Genomic DNA, 16,054 nt, shown 5'->3' on the forward strand with positions numbered 1-16,054 from the left:
TAAAACCCAGGCAGGGGAACAAAAATGCCAAAAGGAACACAGGTAGTTGGTGGCAAAGACAACCAACTATCTGTCTACTGACTTTTTTTGGGTTGTGTGTGTGTAGAAGGTCATCTTTATTTAGTATATTAACATCAAAAACAGTAACAACAAAAAGTGTAGTCTTGTTTCTGGTGTTCTCTCACCCTCAAATCTCTGCAATAGAGTTTTGCTGCACTCCAACAGAAATCCCCATGAAGAGCTGAGTTAACCTTCCTAATTCCACTCTGGTCCCTGGGGGACAGAGACATCACCTTTCTTTATATAGGAACTAGGGCCACTTGTTGCTTTAATGGGCCAAGTTTGGAAGGGTGCATTGAACAGGGACACCTTTGAAACACAGCTTCTTAATTGCAGTGCACCCTGCTCTGGCGTCCTGATTTTGCCCCCACATATCCAGCCAGAGAAAGAGAGAAAGGCACACAGAATCATTGAGATTTCTGTCTGCTCCTCGTTCTTCCTCCTACTAGCACCTCTTTTCTGCTGTTTCCTGCCCTCGAAAATCTGTCACCAGCCCAGAAGCATCTCTGGAAACGGGTAGGAGGGAGCCTTACACCTGTCAGCGCCAGAGAAGAAAGTGCGCTCTGCAGAGTTCTCATTCGCTCCATCTCTTGAGATGAAATGAAGAAAAGGGGCAAGTGCGAGGCTTCCACCACAGAGTTAGTGGCCACTTCGGTTAGTTTATCCGGCTCTGGCCCCAGTAAACCCTGAGGACCAAGAATGTAGTAGTTCCATCCCTAACGTTTCCTGTCGGCGTGTTCTCCTACAGGCTGGCCCAGTTCCTTGGCCTGAGTAAAGGTTCTGTAAGTCATGAATCAGGGTCCTGCGGGTATGTACGTTTTTTCTTGAGGGAAACTGGCACAGATGGATCAGCAATACAGAGGGTCTTTCCCTTGCCCTCCATCACTGGTTTCTCCAGCTTTCGACTCCCCGGTGTTCTCCCGGAGCTGACAGCCGGGCTTCGGACCTCAGGGTTGGGAGCTGTCAGCACCAGACATCCCGGCCCGTCTCAGGGCTGACGCCACTCGTGTGTGTGGGTGCAGGCGGGCGATCAAGAGGAGTCTACAGAGAGATGGGGGCAAGAGCTCATCCCTCGCCAGCAACCAGCAATCCCTAGATTCCCTGGGGACCTAGAAACTCCCAATCGCAGGCACTCCTCCACCCCCCCCGCCCCCCCCGCCACGGTGCCCCCCTTACTCAGCACGCAGCCCCTCCCTGCGTGATGATGCAAACCAGTGGGGAGGGCGGGCGCTGGAAGGGTGGGGAGAGACCGAGAACTAGCGAGGGAGGGAGAGAGTGGGAGGAGGAGGAGAGGGAGCCGAACGACCATTTAAAGCGATAGCAATCCGTGCCCTCTCCCTAGTGCTGGGCTGTTGAAGAGCGCGAGCAGCTAGTCGGAGAGCGCCAGCGTGGAGCGCCAGCCGGCAAACCGAGAGCGCACGGCGCCCCTAGCTGGCTGGTGCCGCGGGACCCCCGCACTCTCCCGCCGCCCCTCCCCGGCGGTCCTCACCCTCGGTGCCAGCAGGAACCCCTGGGATTCCCTGCAGAAGCTTACCCCAAGGGGCCTGGACCCCGGTGATCCCACCACGGTCCCTTCAAGTGCCGCCGCCGCCAACGCCACCGCAGCAGCCTGAGCAGCATGGTCCAGCTGGGGAAGCTGCTCCGCGTCCTGACTTTGATGAAGTTCCCCTGCTGCGTGCTGGAGGTGCTCCTGTGCGCGCTGGCGGCGGCGGCGCGCGGCCAGGAGATGTACGCCCCGCACTCTATCCGGATTGAGGGGGACGTCACCCTCGGGGGGCTGTTCCCAGTGCACGCCAAGGGTCCCAGCGGAGTCCCTTGCGGCGACATCAAGAGGGAGAACGGGATCCACAGGCTGGAAGCGATGCTCTACGCCCTGGACCAGATCAACAGCGATCCCAACCTGCTGCCCAACGTGACGCTGGGAGCGCGGATCCTGGACACTTGTTCCAGGGACACTTATGCGCTCGAACAGTCGCTCACTTTCGTCCAGGCGCTTATCCAGAAGGACACCTCCGACGTGCGCTGCACCAACGGCGAGCCTCCGGTTTTCGTCAAGCCGGAGAAAGTAGTTGGAGTGATTGGGGCTTCGGGGAGTTCGGTCTCCATCATGGTAGCCAACATCCTGAGGCTTTTCCAGGTAGGGGGGCGCTTCCTCAGGGGCAGAGTGCGCCTTATTCCCACGCTCTTTATTCTAAAAAGCTGGTTTTGACTCCAGGGGTGCAGGGTCAGGTCAGCCTTCGCGCATTTCCACCCTGGAGATCCTGCCGAATCCCTTCCATCCCACCCAAGGAGGTACCTTCCCTGCTTGGTTCTTTTCCCTTCCATCTCTCCCCTGTCCGCGCTTCACTCCACCCGGCTTGACATCCTGGATTTATGGCCCCATTTACAAGAAGCAGTCTGCGAAAAACAAGGCGATGATTTAAATGGGTTTGCATTAGAGTGAAATATGGTCCGAAAACAGGCTTGTAAAAGTGCCGGGCTCCCGTGAGAGCTGGTTAGGCGCAAGGACTATGAAAGATGAGAAGACGCCTCGAACCTGGGCATTTCTCAACTCCCCAGCTTCCCGGCCCCAAGCCGCCCGGCAAGCCGCAGCTACCTTGGAAAATTTGGAGAAGAGCTTAGGGAGGCACTACTTAAACCGAAGGCTAGGTCTTCACCTACATGTGAATGATAATTGCCCACCTCTCTTGGGTTGGATTTCCCCCGACCTGTAGCCTGTCTCCACGAGGGCACGAGGGAAGGCATGGGGACGTTCCCCAAGTGGGGAGATGCCACCTGCAGACGTGACCCCCCCGGTGATTTGCTGTAAGCAAATGTTTGCACGGTCCAAATGACATTTGCAGTCCCTGCTACTGGCAGGAGCTGGGCGATGAGCTTTCTAGTCCTGCCACTTCAGAGCCAGAGATGAGCTCATGCTAACTGCGAAACAAAATCGCTTTCGCTGCCTCCTCCCTCCGCCCGTTCTTTCCCAAGACCTCCCTCACGCAGTCCCCCCACCCTAATCTTCTTCTCCTAGGACGATTCCCGGAGCCGGATGAGGAGGCTCCTGGAGAAAGGCAGTGAGTGGGGTGCGCAGAGCAAGGCCGGGTGTCCCTCGGCTCCGGGCGCCCGAGGGCCACCGCGAAATTGGAGGAAGGCGGATGGGGCAGCTGAGCGGTGGGTTCTACCGCAGTGCTCCCCAGCCGGCCGCTCCTGCAGCCTCTGCCCGGTGGCTCCTGTGTTGCCTTGGGTATAAATGGATGGCTTTTGGGTTAAGAAATTGAGTTTCAGGGTCTGCGTAATTGTGGGTTCCCTTCTCCTTGTTTCTCCATGTTCCTTCATATATACCTTTCTCTCCTCTTTCTCCCTGCTTTGTTTTTTCTCTATTTTTCCCCTCCCTTTCAACATCTGCTTCTCTTCTCCCTCTCAACCCCCACCTACAAGTTTTGTGTTCATCTATGTCTTGAGATGATCCCTTCCTAATGCACAGCTCTCTCCCTGCTTGGTAGTACCCAGACCCAATTAATCCCTTTCCCCAGATGTTCTGGCTGACTCCGGTGCCCTTATGCTCCGGTATTAAAGAATTGGCTTTCTCTCAAGTGCTTCCCCTAAGGGTGTCAGGTTTCTGGAGGGGACTCTTTGTAAGAGTCAAGCTGTCACCACATCAGCTCCCAGAAGAGTGAAGTTTGTTTTTGGGCCAGAGGGAGGGGTGCCTTCCAAGGCTGCAGCCTGGTGTGGCCTCTGGATGTCTGAGCCTCCCTAACACCTCCTGAGCATGCCATTTTGGAGATCACTAGATGTTTGCAAACCCAAAAGTGCTTTGGACCCAGTCAGCCTTCACTCTGACTTGACACTTTCAGGAAGAGCTTGAGTTGTCGAAAGCAAAACTCAGAAATGCTTCCATTAATCCCTGAATTTAAAGCTAGATAACTTGAGGGGGCAGTGCTGAGGGTGAGGATAAGGTCAGAAATCACCTGAGAATCCCTGGGGCAATTCACAGGTTTTTCCTAAACCCTGGGGGTTGAAGGTATGTTTTGTGTTTAGCATTTTTAGATTATTTTGCTGCCTGTTTCTGTCTTTGCTCAGACATGGCAGTACTGCAGATGAGGCTGTCAGAAAAAAGAGTGAAATGTTAAAGTCAGGAGAGAGATTGCAGACTAGGTTGAAGGACTGTGCTGAAAAAGATTCCAGGGCGGGGGGCGGGAAGCTGATTCCTCTTCTGGTGTGTGAATTTGAGGCACTTGTGAGGAAAGAAAGAGCTTGCCTTACACTTAGTTCCCAATTCCCTGGGCTGGAAAGGAAAGGAACCGAATGTTAGCGTTAGCAGTGTGGGTTGGGAGCAAAGCCATTCAGAGAAAACTGTCATTTTCCTCTAATTTGCAAATTGCAGATATTCATGTTGGATTGAACAGCTGAGGGGAAAAGGAGCCTCCAGTTTTCACCTGCGTTTGTTGAGAAGAGGCTGGTAGTGGGAGGAATGCACCAACTTGTAGACCATGCTGCAAGCTGGGTATAACCATTGGTGTGAGCATTGGTTAATGATTGCCCATGGTGGAATATATAGCGGCCTTTTATGCATGTGATCTTAGAGGCTCCTGGCATGCAATCAAATCCCCAGGTTCCCAGACTGTGTAAGGCTGCAAAATGAATAGGGAGAATAGAGGCATACAGACCATTGTTCGAAGGCACAATCAATTTAGGGAGAGGAAAAGAACAGTAGGTGAATCTTCTCTGGGATTGCTAGGTTCAGCTCAATTAAGATTGTCCTATAAAAAAGAAACTCCTCTAAACGATTGAATTTTTAGGTCTCCAGAGTTTCAAGTTCTCTTTTCCCCAGTCCCTGTGGGTTGGTGTGGGGACAATGCCAAACCTATAATTTGAGACAAAAATTTATGGTGAGATAAGCTTCTAGGCTTGAGGAAGGAATGCCTTAGTGACTTAGATGGGGGCTGCTAAGCACTGGGGGGCAGGAGGGAGTAATGAGATAGTAATAGATACAACCAATGCTGCTGCTGCCAGCAAAGCCTAGTATGAAGTTCTTCGCTGACATTTTAGGACCTAGGCAAGAATGTGTACTCAAATGTGATAGTGTCTGTGACTTCAAATTCTCACTTGCCTGCTGGTGTTCCAGACCAAAGATATAAGCTGGGCAAGCCCTTTTTTTTCTCTCTCTCTCTCTCTCTCCTCTTTCTGCACACTGAATTGGTTAGTAAGTGACATGTCAGAGGACAGGAATCATATTCAGTGAGTCTTTCAAATCCAGGAATTTAAGGCTAATGAAATTAGTGTGTGGCCAGGGTTCTGCCAACTATAATTAAGTCACCATACCTGCCCTGCAATGCATTTTCAGCCTCCAAGAACCATCGGGGAGGAATTGCTGGAGAATTGTTTCTGAACCTATATAAAATAATACTCTCTAATGCTAAGAAAGATTAAGTGTAGATTAATATTGATTATAAGAAACATTAAAAAAAATAATTACAGAGTGGGGATGGCTAAAAGTGGAGAGCTTATGTAATATTGTGCCCAGAGGCTAAATCCCCTGACCACTGTTTTATGGGCTATAAGTAAGATATATTATTGTCGAAAGTAATGGGAATGTTTTTATTCAAGGCTTCTCTGTTCTTCACTTGAGCAAATGCTACATCCTGACTCTGAATGAACAGTGTTTCAGTGTAGTGTCATACTCTGAGCTGTAGACTTGGAATTGAACGGCACCTGCTTCAGTTTTGTTCCATCACAAGCAACTAGATGGAAAAACTGGTCCACTTGACCCTTGTTGGAGCATATTGCAAATCTAAACCCATGGACCTTAAACCATAAATGAAATACATTTGTAAATTTGTAAGTGTTTTCTTCTGTCCACTGAAGCTTGAATATTTTCTCAAGCTTTTGGGACATTTTATATATAAGTGCCCAGTGTTCTTTCTTTTTTTCTTATCTATCTATCTAGTTATCTATCTCCCTATCTATCTCACACAATTGGATAGAACTGGGTGCCTGGTATGGTGTGGTATTACTATCATGTTTTTTTTTTAAAGCAACTCTAACTTACTCTTTCTAAAATTTCATAAATATAGATGTCAGTGCCATTTAGAATAGTCTCTATAACAATCTCTGCCTCCACATTTACTGTGTTTCAGGAAATTTACCTAACAGATGGTGAGTGGGCAATTTTTAAAGGGACATTTTTAAAAAGAGCAGAGAGGGAAGGAAAAGATATAAGCACTTACTATATTTGCAGATACCCCCATGTGTATTTTATGTGTATATACTCATACAATCGGGATGTCTTTGGACATTTTTTCTTCAAGAATCATTGAAATACTGGATGCCTCTAATTCAACTTTAAAAACATTAGTGTTTAACAAATCATAAGCACTCTATTTATATATATATAAGTTTTGTCATGGATTTAAGAGGCTGTAGCCAGATTACACAAAATATGCTCTAGTCTCAGTCCTGCCGTTAATTAACTTTGTTACCCTAATAAGTCACTTAATTTTTATAGGCCTTATTTTCCTTATCTGATTTTTTCTTTAAAAAATGTAGTTTCTCGGAGTCTCTGATGTCTTTGTGTTACAGTTTAGGTTGGATAAAACCTGCTCTTGTCATATCCCAAATGTTGTATTTCCAGCTCCCACTTTGAACATTTGAGTGAGTTTGAGGGAACATTTTAAGGACATGTTTTCACATAACCATCTTAGTGAATGATTTCCCATATTTAGACTTTTCCCTCATTTGTCTGTCAGTGTGCTCATTAGTGATATATATGAAGGCTAGTGATGAGGACAGTGACTGCCTAGGTCAACTTACTGCATGGTTATGACATGGGGCGGGGAGTGAGAATGACAGAGTAGCAGATACAGCTTACTTTATTTAGTGTCCTATACCCTTTTATCCTGCAAAAGCAGCAGGCGTTTCTTTTGGAAAACACAGGGCCTCCCCCCTGGCGCCAGGTATGATTGGTTCAACTGTAGGCATCTGGCCTTGGCTTGGTCTATCAGAATCCTCCCCCAAACTTTTCTGTCAAAGAGAAATGGAGAAACTGTCTCTTCTCTCTGGAATTTCTAAGCTGTGGAGATATGACTTCAGAACTCCCAGTGGTCATCCAACACAAGAAGAGACTCTATGGGGAAAAAAGTCGTGCTGTGGTAAGAAGGGCTGAGTGGTGGAGAGAGCCAGAGCTCTATTGGTATTCTGGAACTCCTAAATCCAAAGGACTCTAACTGCATCCCTGAACTTCCAATTGCTAGTACTTACTTTTGTTTTGTTTTGTTTTGTTTTCTTAAAATTTTCTTTCAGCCATATTGAAAACAATTAAAAGTGTCATAGCTACAACAGCCTATTTCCTACGTTTATGTAAGGCCCACTGACTGGAATTCAAGTGAATAATAACATCTGATATCTTCTTTACTTTAAATATAACTCTTCTAGCCCAGGTTTGGGATATTGAAAACTATGCATCCTTTCCCTACTTTTCCCAACATTTACTGTTTTAGCTCTAAGCATTTCACATTTTTCCCATCTTGATGCAGTTGAGAGAGACAGCAAACACTTTCTGATGTAAACTCTAGCCTCTAAGTCTTCTGTTTGGAAGCTTTAGAATCATTCTTGGTTTCTTTCATTAAAGCAAATCTTGTGTTGATATCCCCAGGGCACGGAAGCATTTTCATGGCATAATGGAGTACAAAGTGCATTAAACTCCTGGGTCAGTCTACAGTAAGCATCAAGCCTGACTCTACTTCTCATGCTGTGTTACTTTAAAAGGCAAGAAAGAACAGTTGTAAACACATTTTCCTAACAACTAAAATGCACATATGTTTATTATTTAAAAGGACATTTATGCAACATATAGTCAGACTAATTAATTCATGGACTTGGTCAATTAGCACAGTAAATATATGTTTTATGCACTTAATAAAAACACAAAAGTATAAAATCTTTTTATAGGTAAATATTTATCTGAGAAGAGTACTGTGCCAGCACATGTTTGGCCAGTAACCTCCTTTCAATTATATCTAATACTAAATGTTTTTTGGATAGAGATTGTAAGATCAAAAATAAAATATATGAGATTACAATGACACAGGACACATACCTTATTTTAGGAGGTCAGAAGTGCTAATTTCTTTTTAAGAATAGTAGTGACCATAATAATAATCTGAATCCTCACTATGTGATGCACTATAAATATTTCATTTCATTTAGTCTTTACGATAGTCCTGCAAAGGGCATATTTTTATCCCTGTTGTACAGCTGAAGCAAGTGATTCTCATAATCCAAAATCGCAGAGCAGGCCTCAAAGTCTAGATTCAAACTTAGATTTGTTTGACAATATCCAGGTTGTTAACCACTAAGTATACTGCTCAGTTGTTGTACAAGTGTAGAAATGCTTAAAATGATTATAGATTTGTCTACCCTGGAATTATAGTGGCTTGAAGACATCAAAGAGGCTGATTGCTTAACCACATCTGTTTACAGAAAGATACAATATTTTCAGTCCTAAAACAAGATTAAATCTGTGGATCCATAGAAACTTGAGCATACAAATCCTCAGCTCCAAATAAAAGATGCTTGTTCTTCATCATTCAACAGGTATCCCTGTATGCAGGCAATAAATATATAGTAGACTTTTCGTTCAAATAAATGAGAAAAGACATCTCTCTTTATCTTGATTCAATGTCCATTTTTATGGATTGTGATGGCTCTTCCTAAACTTTATTTCATTCACTCCACTTTTTCTACAGATCTCAAGTGGGAAATTCCATCATTTAGATATATGTGTGAAGTGAGAGGACTGTATTAATACAATTGCTGAAAGTCAAGTTGATAGAGCACATGAAATGCATCCTAATAAATGCAACATTAATGTTTGTGTGGGCTGTAGAGTGAGGAGTAGGAGAATTTTAAGTTTAATGGGTTATTTTTCCTGTTGCTATAACATTGCTGCGGTGTAATAGTTTTATAACTGATCATTTACAGAATTCTCCATCTCCATTGTGTGGCTGCTGGCTTTTTCTCTTGGTCTTGATAGGAGATAGCAAGAAAGCCACATCGAAGAGCTCAGCCTGCTTTTCTGCATTATTGTTTAGATGTAAATATTTAAATTTATTAAAGTACTATTTAAACCTTTTTATCGTGTTTTAAAGTAGATTATGTTCTGAAGGTATTGGCATAGGAAGACATAATGTAGGATGTTTTCTAGTAGAAAACACACTTTTATCAAAGGACTTATCAAAATTTTTATGTATGGCTTAAGAGTAAAATTCTGGAGTTAGACCTGAATTTAAATTTATACTTAACTGCTTATTACATGTATGACTATGATCAAACAGGTACCACACCTCTCTCATTAATTTCCTTATCTTTGAAGTGGAGATAATAAAAATGTACTTTTCCTGATTGAATATTTGTAAGGATTGCATGAAACATCCATGGAAACATTCTGGCACCAAGTTTAGCATGTGATAACTGTTCAGTTCATTTAAAAGTTGTTATTTTATTATTATTATTATGCTATCATTAAATGTCACTATTGCTAAATTTGCTGTAAAATTACCATTATAATTTATGCTGGATTCTACTTTTCTGTGTATTATTTATTTATTTATTTACCTTTAATGATACTACTCAGTGGAATGAGAGTTCCCATGGCATTGCTCAAATCAATCATGAAGTTCATGAACCTAAGACAGAGAGGAGGCTGAGAACAGTGGGCCTTGAAGTTGGCCAGCCCCAAGTCTGAATTCCATTGTGACCCTTTTCTAGCTATAGAACCTTAACGAAGTTACTTAAACTTTTTTGACTTTACTACTAGTTTTCTTATCTATATTTTTCCAGAAATGTTTTTTAAATACACCCATATGCACTGTTCTACATACTAGTACCTATCAGTAAATGAAATAGACAAATCTCTTTCTTTCTTTCTTTCTTTCTTTCTTTCTTTCTTTCTTTCTTTCTTTCTTTCTTTCTTTCTTTCTTCTCTCTCTCCCTTCCTTCCTTCCTTCTTTCCTTCTCTCTCTCTGTCTCTGTCTCCCTCTTTCTTCTTTCACTTCCTCCCTCTCTCCTTTCAGGTACACTGTCATGTGGGAACAGATGAGAGTTATAAATAAATCCGATGGTACATTAGAAGTTGATGAGTGCTGCGGGATAAGGAAAGGAATCTGGAGCACTGAAGAGTATTGGGTTGTGAGTGCTGGAGGGGTATACAGGTAGGTTCTAATTTTAAATTGGGTATTCAGGATAAATTTCATAAGGTGACATTTGAGCAAAGACTTGAAATGAGGAAGTTGTCCAAGGGATTTGGGGGAGGCCACATGCTGAGAGCAGAAGCTGCCAGTGTCAAAACTCTAAGGCAAAAATATGCTTGGCAGGTTAGAGGAATATCAGGAAGGTCACAATGTCTGAGTTAGTCAGTGGGGAGGATGGGGCAGCAGGAGGGCTTGAGGGCAGAGGTGTGATGGGGTAGATTGGGTATGACCTTGGAGGCCATCACAAGCATTTTGTCTTTTACCCTAAATATAAGCAACCAGTGGTAGGATTTTAGCACAGGGGCTCCACAATTTGTCTCTCGTTTTAAAATAATAAAACTATCTGTGGTATTGAGGATAGGGAGAAAGAGTGGAATCAGAATCTGAAGAGGAGATTACTGATGTCTACAAGACAGATGTTGGTGGCTTGAGCCAGGATGTTAGCAGCAGATGTTCCAAGAAGTGGCAAATTTGGAAGGTTTTGACAGCATTTCTTAGGAATCGAACATGAGATGTGAACGGAAGAAAGGGAAGGAGGGCAAATACAAGATTTGAGGACTGAGCCACTGGAAAGTTGAAGTTACTATCACCTTAAATGGAAAAAGCTTAGGAAGAAACACATTTAGGAGACTAAAGATTCGTTTTGGCAACATACAATTTGAGATGTTTTCTTGAGATCCAAGTAGAGATGTTGAATATTCAGTTGTATGTGCCAGTCTGCAGTTCTGAAGAAAGGTCTAGACTAAAGATACATTTTAATAAAATAAAGACATTAAGAACGATTACATGGAAGTGTAAGTATAAAGATTAAATGAAGTAATATGATTAGCACTGTGTTCTCAAAAATATTAATAACAGTTAGCTAAAAATAATGATCTGAAATGGAAAAAATCCTGTACAATTGACCCTTGAACAATATGTAGTTTAGGGGCACCGACCCTCTTGCACAGTCCAAAATCCACATATAACTTCTGACTCCTCAAAAACTCAGTGGTCCCTTGGTGCTGCGGGAGATTTGTTCCAGGACCCTCACAAATACCAAAATCCACAGATGATCAAGTCCTTTATATAAAATGGTGTAGAAAAATGAATACAGTTGGCCCTTCACCTTTGTGAAGTTTCAATCGCGGATCAAAAATACTGTTTTTGATCCACAGTTGGTTGAATCTGCAGATGTAAAAGCCCTAGATACAAACGATTGACTGTATATTTATTGAAAAACATCTGCATATAAGTGGAAACATGCAGCTTAAACCTGAGTTAATCAAGGGTCAACTCTAGTTTGTATTCACATTAAAACTGAGCAAAATGGTGTCACATTATTTTAATAGTCTTTGTGACCCATTTTAGTCAAGACATCATAACTGCAAACATTTAGAGTGAACATTCCAGTCTCCTCCCTTTCACTCTGATATTGCAGCCATAACCACATTTTGTAAGGTTTAAGTTAGTTGTGGTAATGTACCTCTTTAATTAGAAGCAATTGTGGATGATCTAGTTCAGTGCAATTATACACACACACACACATGCACACGCACACACACACCCCATCAAACTCAGTGGAGAATTTGCGTCACTGATATACATTAAAGTTTAAGCAGTTGTCCCAGTATTCAAGGAAAAGTAATGTGCTTGTCTTATAATATCTGTATGGGTGACTACTTTGAATCATTTTACCAGGGATTTCACATCTTTCATTCACTTTGCAATTGAAAACATGATGGGAAAAATTTTATCTCCTTGGTTTTGAGCTCCATTTAGGTATTTGCAAATCCTTAAACAGCCTTTGTAGTTAAACCAAAATTCTGTTCCTTATTCATTTGGCTACCAGATATTGGTCTAAACATGTACTTATACTAAAAAAAAATGCATGACCACATTGTCTCTGCACATCTATAATTTTATTTTAACACTATAATTATGTAAACTTCATTTTAATTGTAATTATAACAAATTTTATTTCAATGCACATCTATTTCTAGTGTTTGGGGGAAGCAGCATGTAGTAAATTTTATCAAAATATAGCATCTGAAGAACAGAACAGAGGCTAATTGTGTAATTTTGTATTCATTATAATTAAGTTCAGTAGAGTTGGCATAATAGAATTAAGATGAAAAAAGTACAAACATTAAGGCACCATGGCTCCCTCTCTTAACACACCCTTTTCTCATCAGCACAGACTTAGCATCTTTCTGTATAAAAATGAAGAAAAGAGGAGGCCAGAGGATGAATCACAGGCATGAGAAGAGTGGGACTATTAAAAATGACATGAAAATGATATATTGCTTTTGGATTTGGTAGGTGGGGAGGGAATCTAATAGTGTGAACACATTTCCTGAAATACGTAAGCCCAGTGTCAAATATGCTGTCTCACTTTCCTCATAAGCAGGGACATACTTACAATCTTTGCTTCCTGTTTCTTAATAATTGGTTGAGAAAGTTATCACAAGAATTGTATCTTTTTAAAAGATTTTATTTATTTATTTATTTTTAGAGAGAGGGGAAGGAAGGGAGAAAGAGAGGGACAGAAACATCAATGCGTGGTTGCTTATTGAGGCGCTCCCTACTGGGGACCTGGCCCAGAACCCAGGCATGTGCCCCAACTGGGAATCAAACCAGTGACCCTTTGGTTCACAGGCCAACACACAATCTACTGAGCCACACCAGCCAGGGCAAGAGTTGTATCTTAACAAGCAAAGAACATTGTGTTGAAATGATTGGCACTCCCTAAGCTGTCACTCTCCAGGCTTGCTCTCTCTTTGTCCTGGACTTATTTAAGTTTGGAGTGCAGGAGTGGGTTATGGGGAAAGATGATTGGAATTTCTCTATCTTCAGGAGGCAGTATAGTGTAATGGTTAAGACTGTAGGTGCTGGGCATAGTTTAAATCCCTGCTTTCCACTTGCTAACCACATAAGCTTAGGCAATTTATCTCATTACCTGGGCCTCAGTATTCCCTTCAGTAAAATGATCATAATGATATTCCATCCTCATAGGACAATTTTCAAGGTTAAATGAAGTTACTGTTGCCATGCACTTAATACAATGCTTAGAACACTGTGTGATCTATTACAGTGTCATTGTTACTATTATTATCATCGTCATCACTATCATCACGCCAGGTATTACTGCTATCTTCCTTATGCCTTATTCCATTGTTCTCCAACTCCCATCCCTGTCATGTTTCTGTACAAGGGTGGAGTCATGACAGTATTTGCTTCTACTGGTATCTGACCCCCAGTCATCAAGGTGGCTTTACTAGGACACACCATTTATTGCTGCCCATTGAAACAATTCCTGTTTTGAGAAGCGAAGTTGGATGTTGAGGCCAACCAGGGTCAAAGACAGAGAATTTTCTCTTCTTCACCCATGGAGCCAAGTGAAATATTCAAGCTTCAGAAGGAGAATCAGGCAAAGGGAAAAATGTTTAATTGTATACTTTCATGATTAAGAACAAGTAAGACAGACTGAATTTGAACTCACTGCCTCCACACACTGAAGGTGTAATCTTAGATCTTAGGTGTAATGCTGATTGTAAACTCTCTGAGCCTCACTGTACATCTGAAAGGAAGAAATTATATTAGGATCTACTGTAGCATTGTTGTGAGTAATAAATGAGTAAATTCTTTTACAGCATTCATTACATTGTTTGGCATATAGTAAGCACTTAATACATTTTAGCTTCCATGACTACCACTATTACTAATATTATTAAGTAGTTGAGCAAATCTGTGGCCCTTCCTTTTCTCAGATGGCACATAATCATTTGTACAGCCAGCTTACATTTATCAAACATTGCTTATACGTAAAGTGTCCTGAACCCAGAGGTTCTTCAACTGTAGCACCAGCCAGAGCCAGGTTTGGGGGCTAAGATTTCATACTGCCACTGCCACCATCAACATTGCCATCATTGTCACACCACACTGAGTACGTTCTGTGTGCCAGGTACCAAACTTAGCCCTGTTCGTGTTTATATCCCATTGTTTTCACATTCAGGTAAGAAACACTTATCATCGTCGTCTTACAGATAAATATACTGAAGTGTTGAAAAGATAAACAACTTGAAACATAGCAAGAGATGAAGCCAGGCTTCCAAACCCCTACTTCTTTGACCTCAAGAGTTCTTAAGTGGGGGTGGGCAAAAGTAGGTTACAGTGGTGAGTACATGCAAGAGTTTATCCTTGTATTATTATTTATTAATTATTTTCCATATGAACGACTATAAATTTACCTTTTCCATGCCCCAAACTATTATGCCACACCCTGGTAAGGAAATCTCCCAGCCACTCCAAAAAGAGTGGAGAAGATTCTCTATTCTCATTTCCCTCTAATCCCCACGTTATCCTTGCCTGTTACAGGAAGGGAGAGAAGGCGACCTTTTCAAAAACTGAAGGGATCTATTCCCTTCAGCCTTTCCAGAAACAGTTAACTAATATTTTATTTTCTTAAAAATCTCCACATATTCCTTTTGGTACCTACCTTGGCCTTTTAGTATTCTTATGTTCTGTCCATGACTCATCCACTCTATTTAATGTTAATTTATTTGAGGTCAAGTATAGGGTCTTACTCATCCTGCAGGACAATTATCTCCCGCAGCATGTAACTCTATGCATTTCTTCTGGCAGGCCTTCTGCAGTTACTCATTTGAGTTTTGTTGAATCGTGCTAAAAAACAATACATTAAAAGTTATACAGAAAAAGCTTTCTTCTAAGGAAGACTTTTTAAATAAATTACTAGCAGGTTATTTTTATGGGAGTATTATAGAGGTTCTAGATCTTCAGGTAATTTTTTTTTTAGGTTATGTACTTCATTACCTTATTTTAACATATACTAATAAAACTGAGTTTTTGTTTTCTGTCAAACTTAGAGAGCTTCATTAACATTTAACTTAGGCTGTTGATTTTATGTGTTAGTGACTTTTCTTTTTTTAATTTAATTTAATTTTTTTATTGTTGTTCAAGTACAATTGTCTCTATTTCCCCCCAGCACTTCCCCCTGCCCCACCCATCCCCACCTCCCAACCTCGATCTTACCTCCCTTTGGCTTTGTCCATGGGTACTTCATACATGTTCCTTAACAACCTTTCCCTTCTTCTCTTCATATTAACCCCTCTCCATTCCCTTCTGGTCACTGTCTGTTTGTTCTTTATTTCAATATCTCTGGTTATATTTTGCTTGCTTGTTTGTATTGTTGATTAGGTTCTACTTATAGATGAGATCATATGGTATTTGTCTTTTATCACATTTGTCTTTTATCTTTATTTCAATTAACATAATGCTCTCCAGATCCATCCACACTGTCATGAATAATAGGAGCTCCTTCTTTCTGCTGCATAGTATTACATTGTGTAACTGTACCATAGTTTTTTGATCCACTATTTTCCTGATGGGCACTTAGGCTGTTTCCAATACTTGGCTATTGTAAATTGTGCTGCTATGAACATTGGGGTGCATAGGTTCTTTTGAATTGGCATTTCAGGATTCTTAGGGTATTATCCCAACAGTGGAATAGCTGGGTCAAAAGGCAGTTCCATTTTCAGTTTTCTAAGTAAATTCCATTCTGTTTTCCACAGTGGTTGCAGCTGTCTGCATTCCTACCAACAGAGTACTAGTGTTCCCTTTTCTACACAATTTTGCCAGCTCTTCTTTGTTGATTTGTTTATGATGGCCATTCTGACTGGTGTGCAGTCGCATCTGACTGTGGTTTTAATTTGCATCTCCCCAATAGCTAGTGATACTGAGCATCCTTTTATATGTCTCTGGGA

At 42.0% G+C, this 16,054-nt stretch overlaps 1 protein-coding gene across 2 annotated transcripts in view; it reads left to right on the forward strand.

Moving 5' to 3' along the window:
- Positions 1–1,400: 1,400 nt before the first annotated feature.
- GRM7 (glutamate metabotropic receptor 7) overlaps positions 1,401–16,054 on the forward strand; it is an 838,973-nt gene continuing 824,319 nt past the window's right edge. For both annotated transcript variants that reach the window (XM_071222185.1, XM_024556576.3), the window contains exon 1: positions 1,401–2,197. In XM_071222185.1, the coding sequence (XP_071078286.1) occupies positions 1,679–2,197 (519 nt within the window). In that variant the 5' untranslated portion in view covers positions 1,401–1,678. The remainder of the gene's footprint in view (positions 2,198–16,054) is intronic.

This window comes from Desmodus rotundus, chromosome 8 (assembly GCF_022682495.2).
Source record: "Desmodus rotundus isolate HL8 chromosome 8, HLdesRot8A.1, whole genome shotgun sequence".
NCBI classification, from domain to species: Eukaryota; Metazoa; Chordata; class Mammalia; order Chiroptera; family Phyllostomidae; genus Desmodus; species Desmodus rotundus.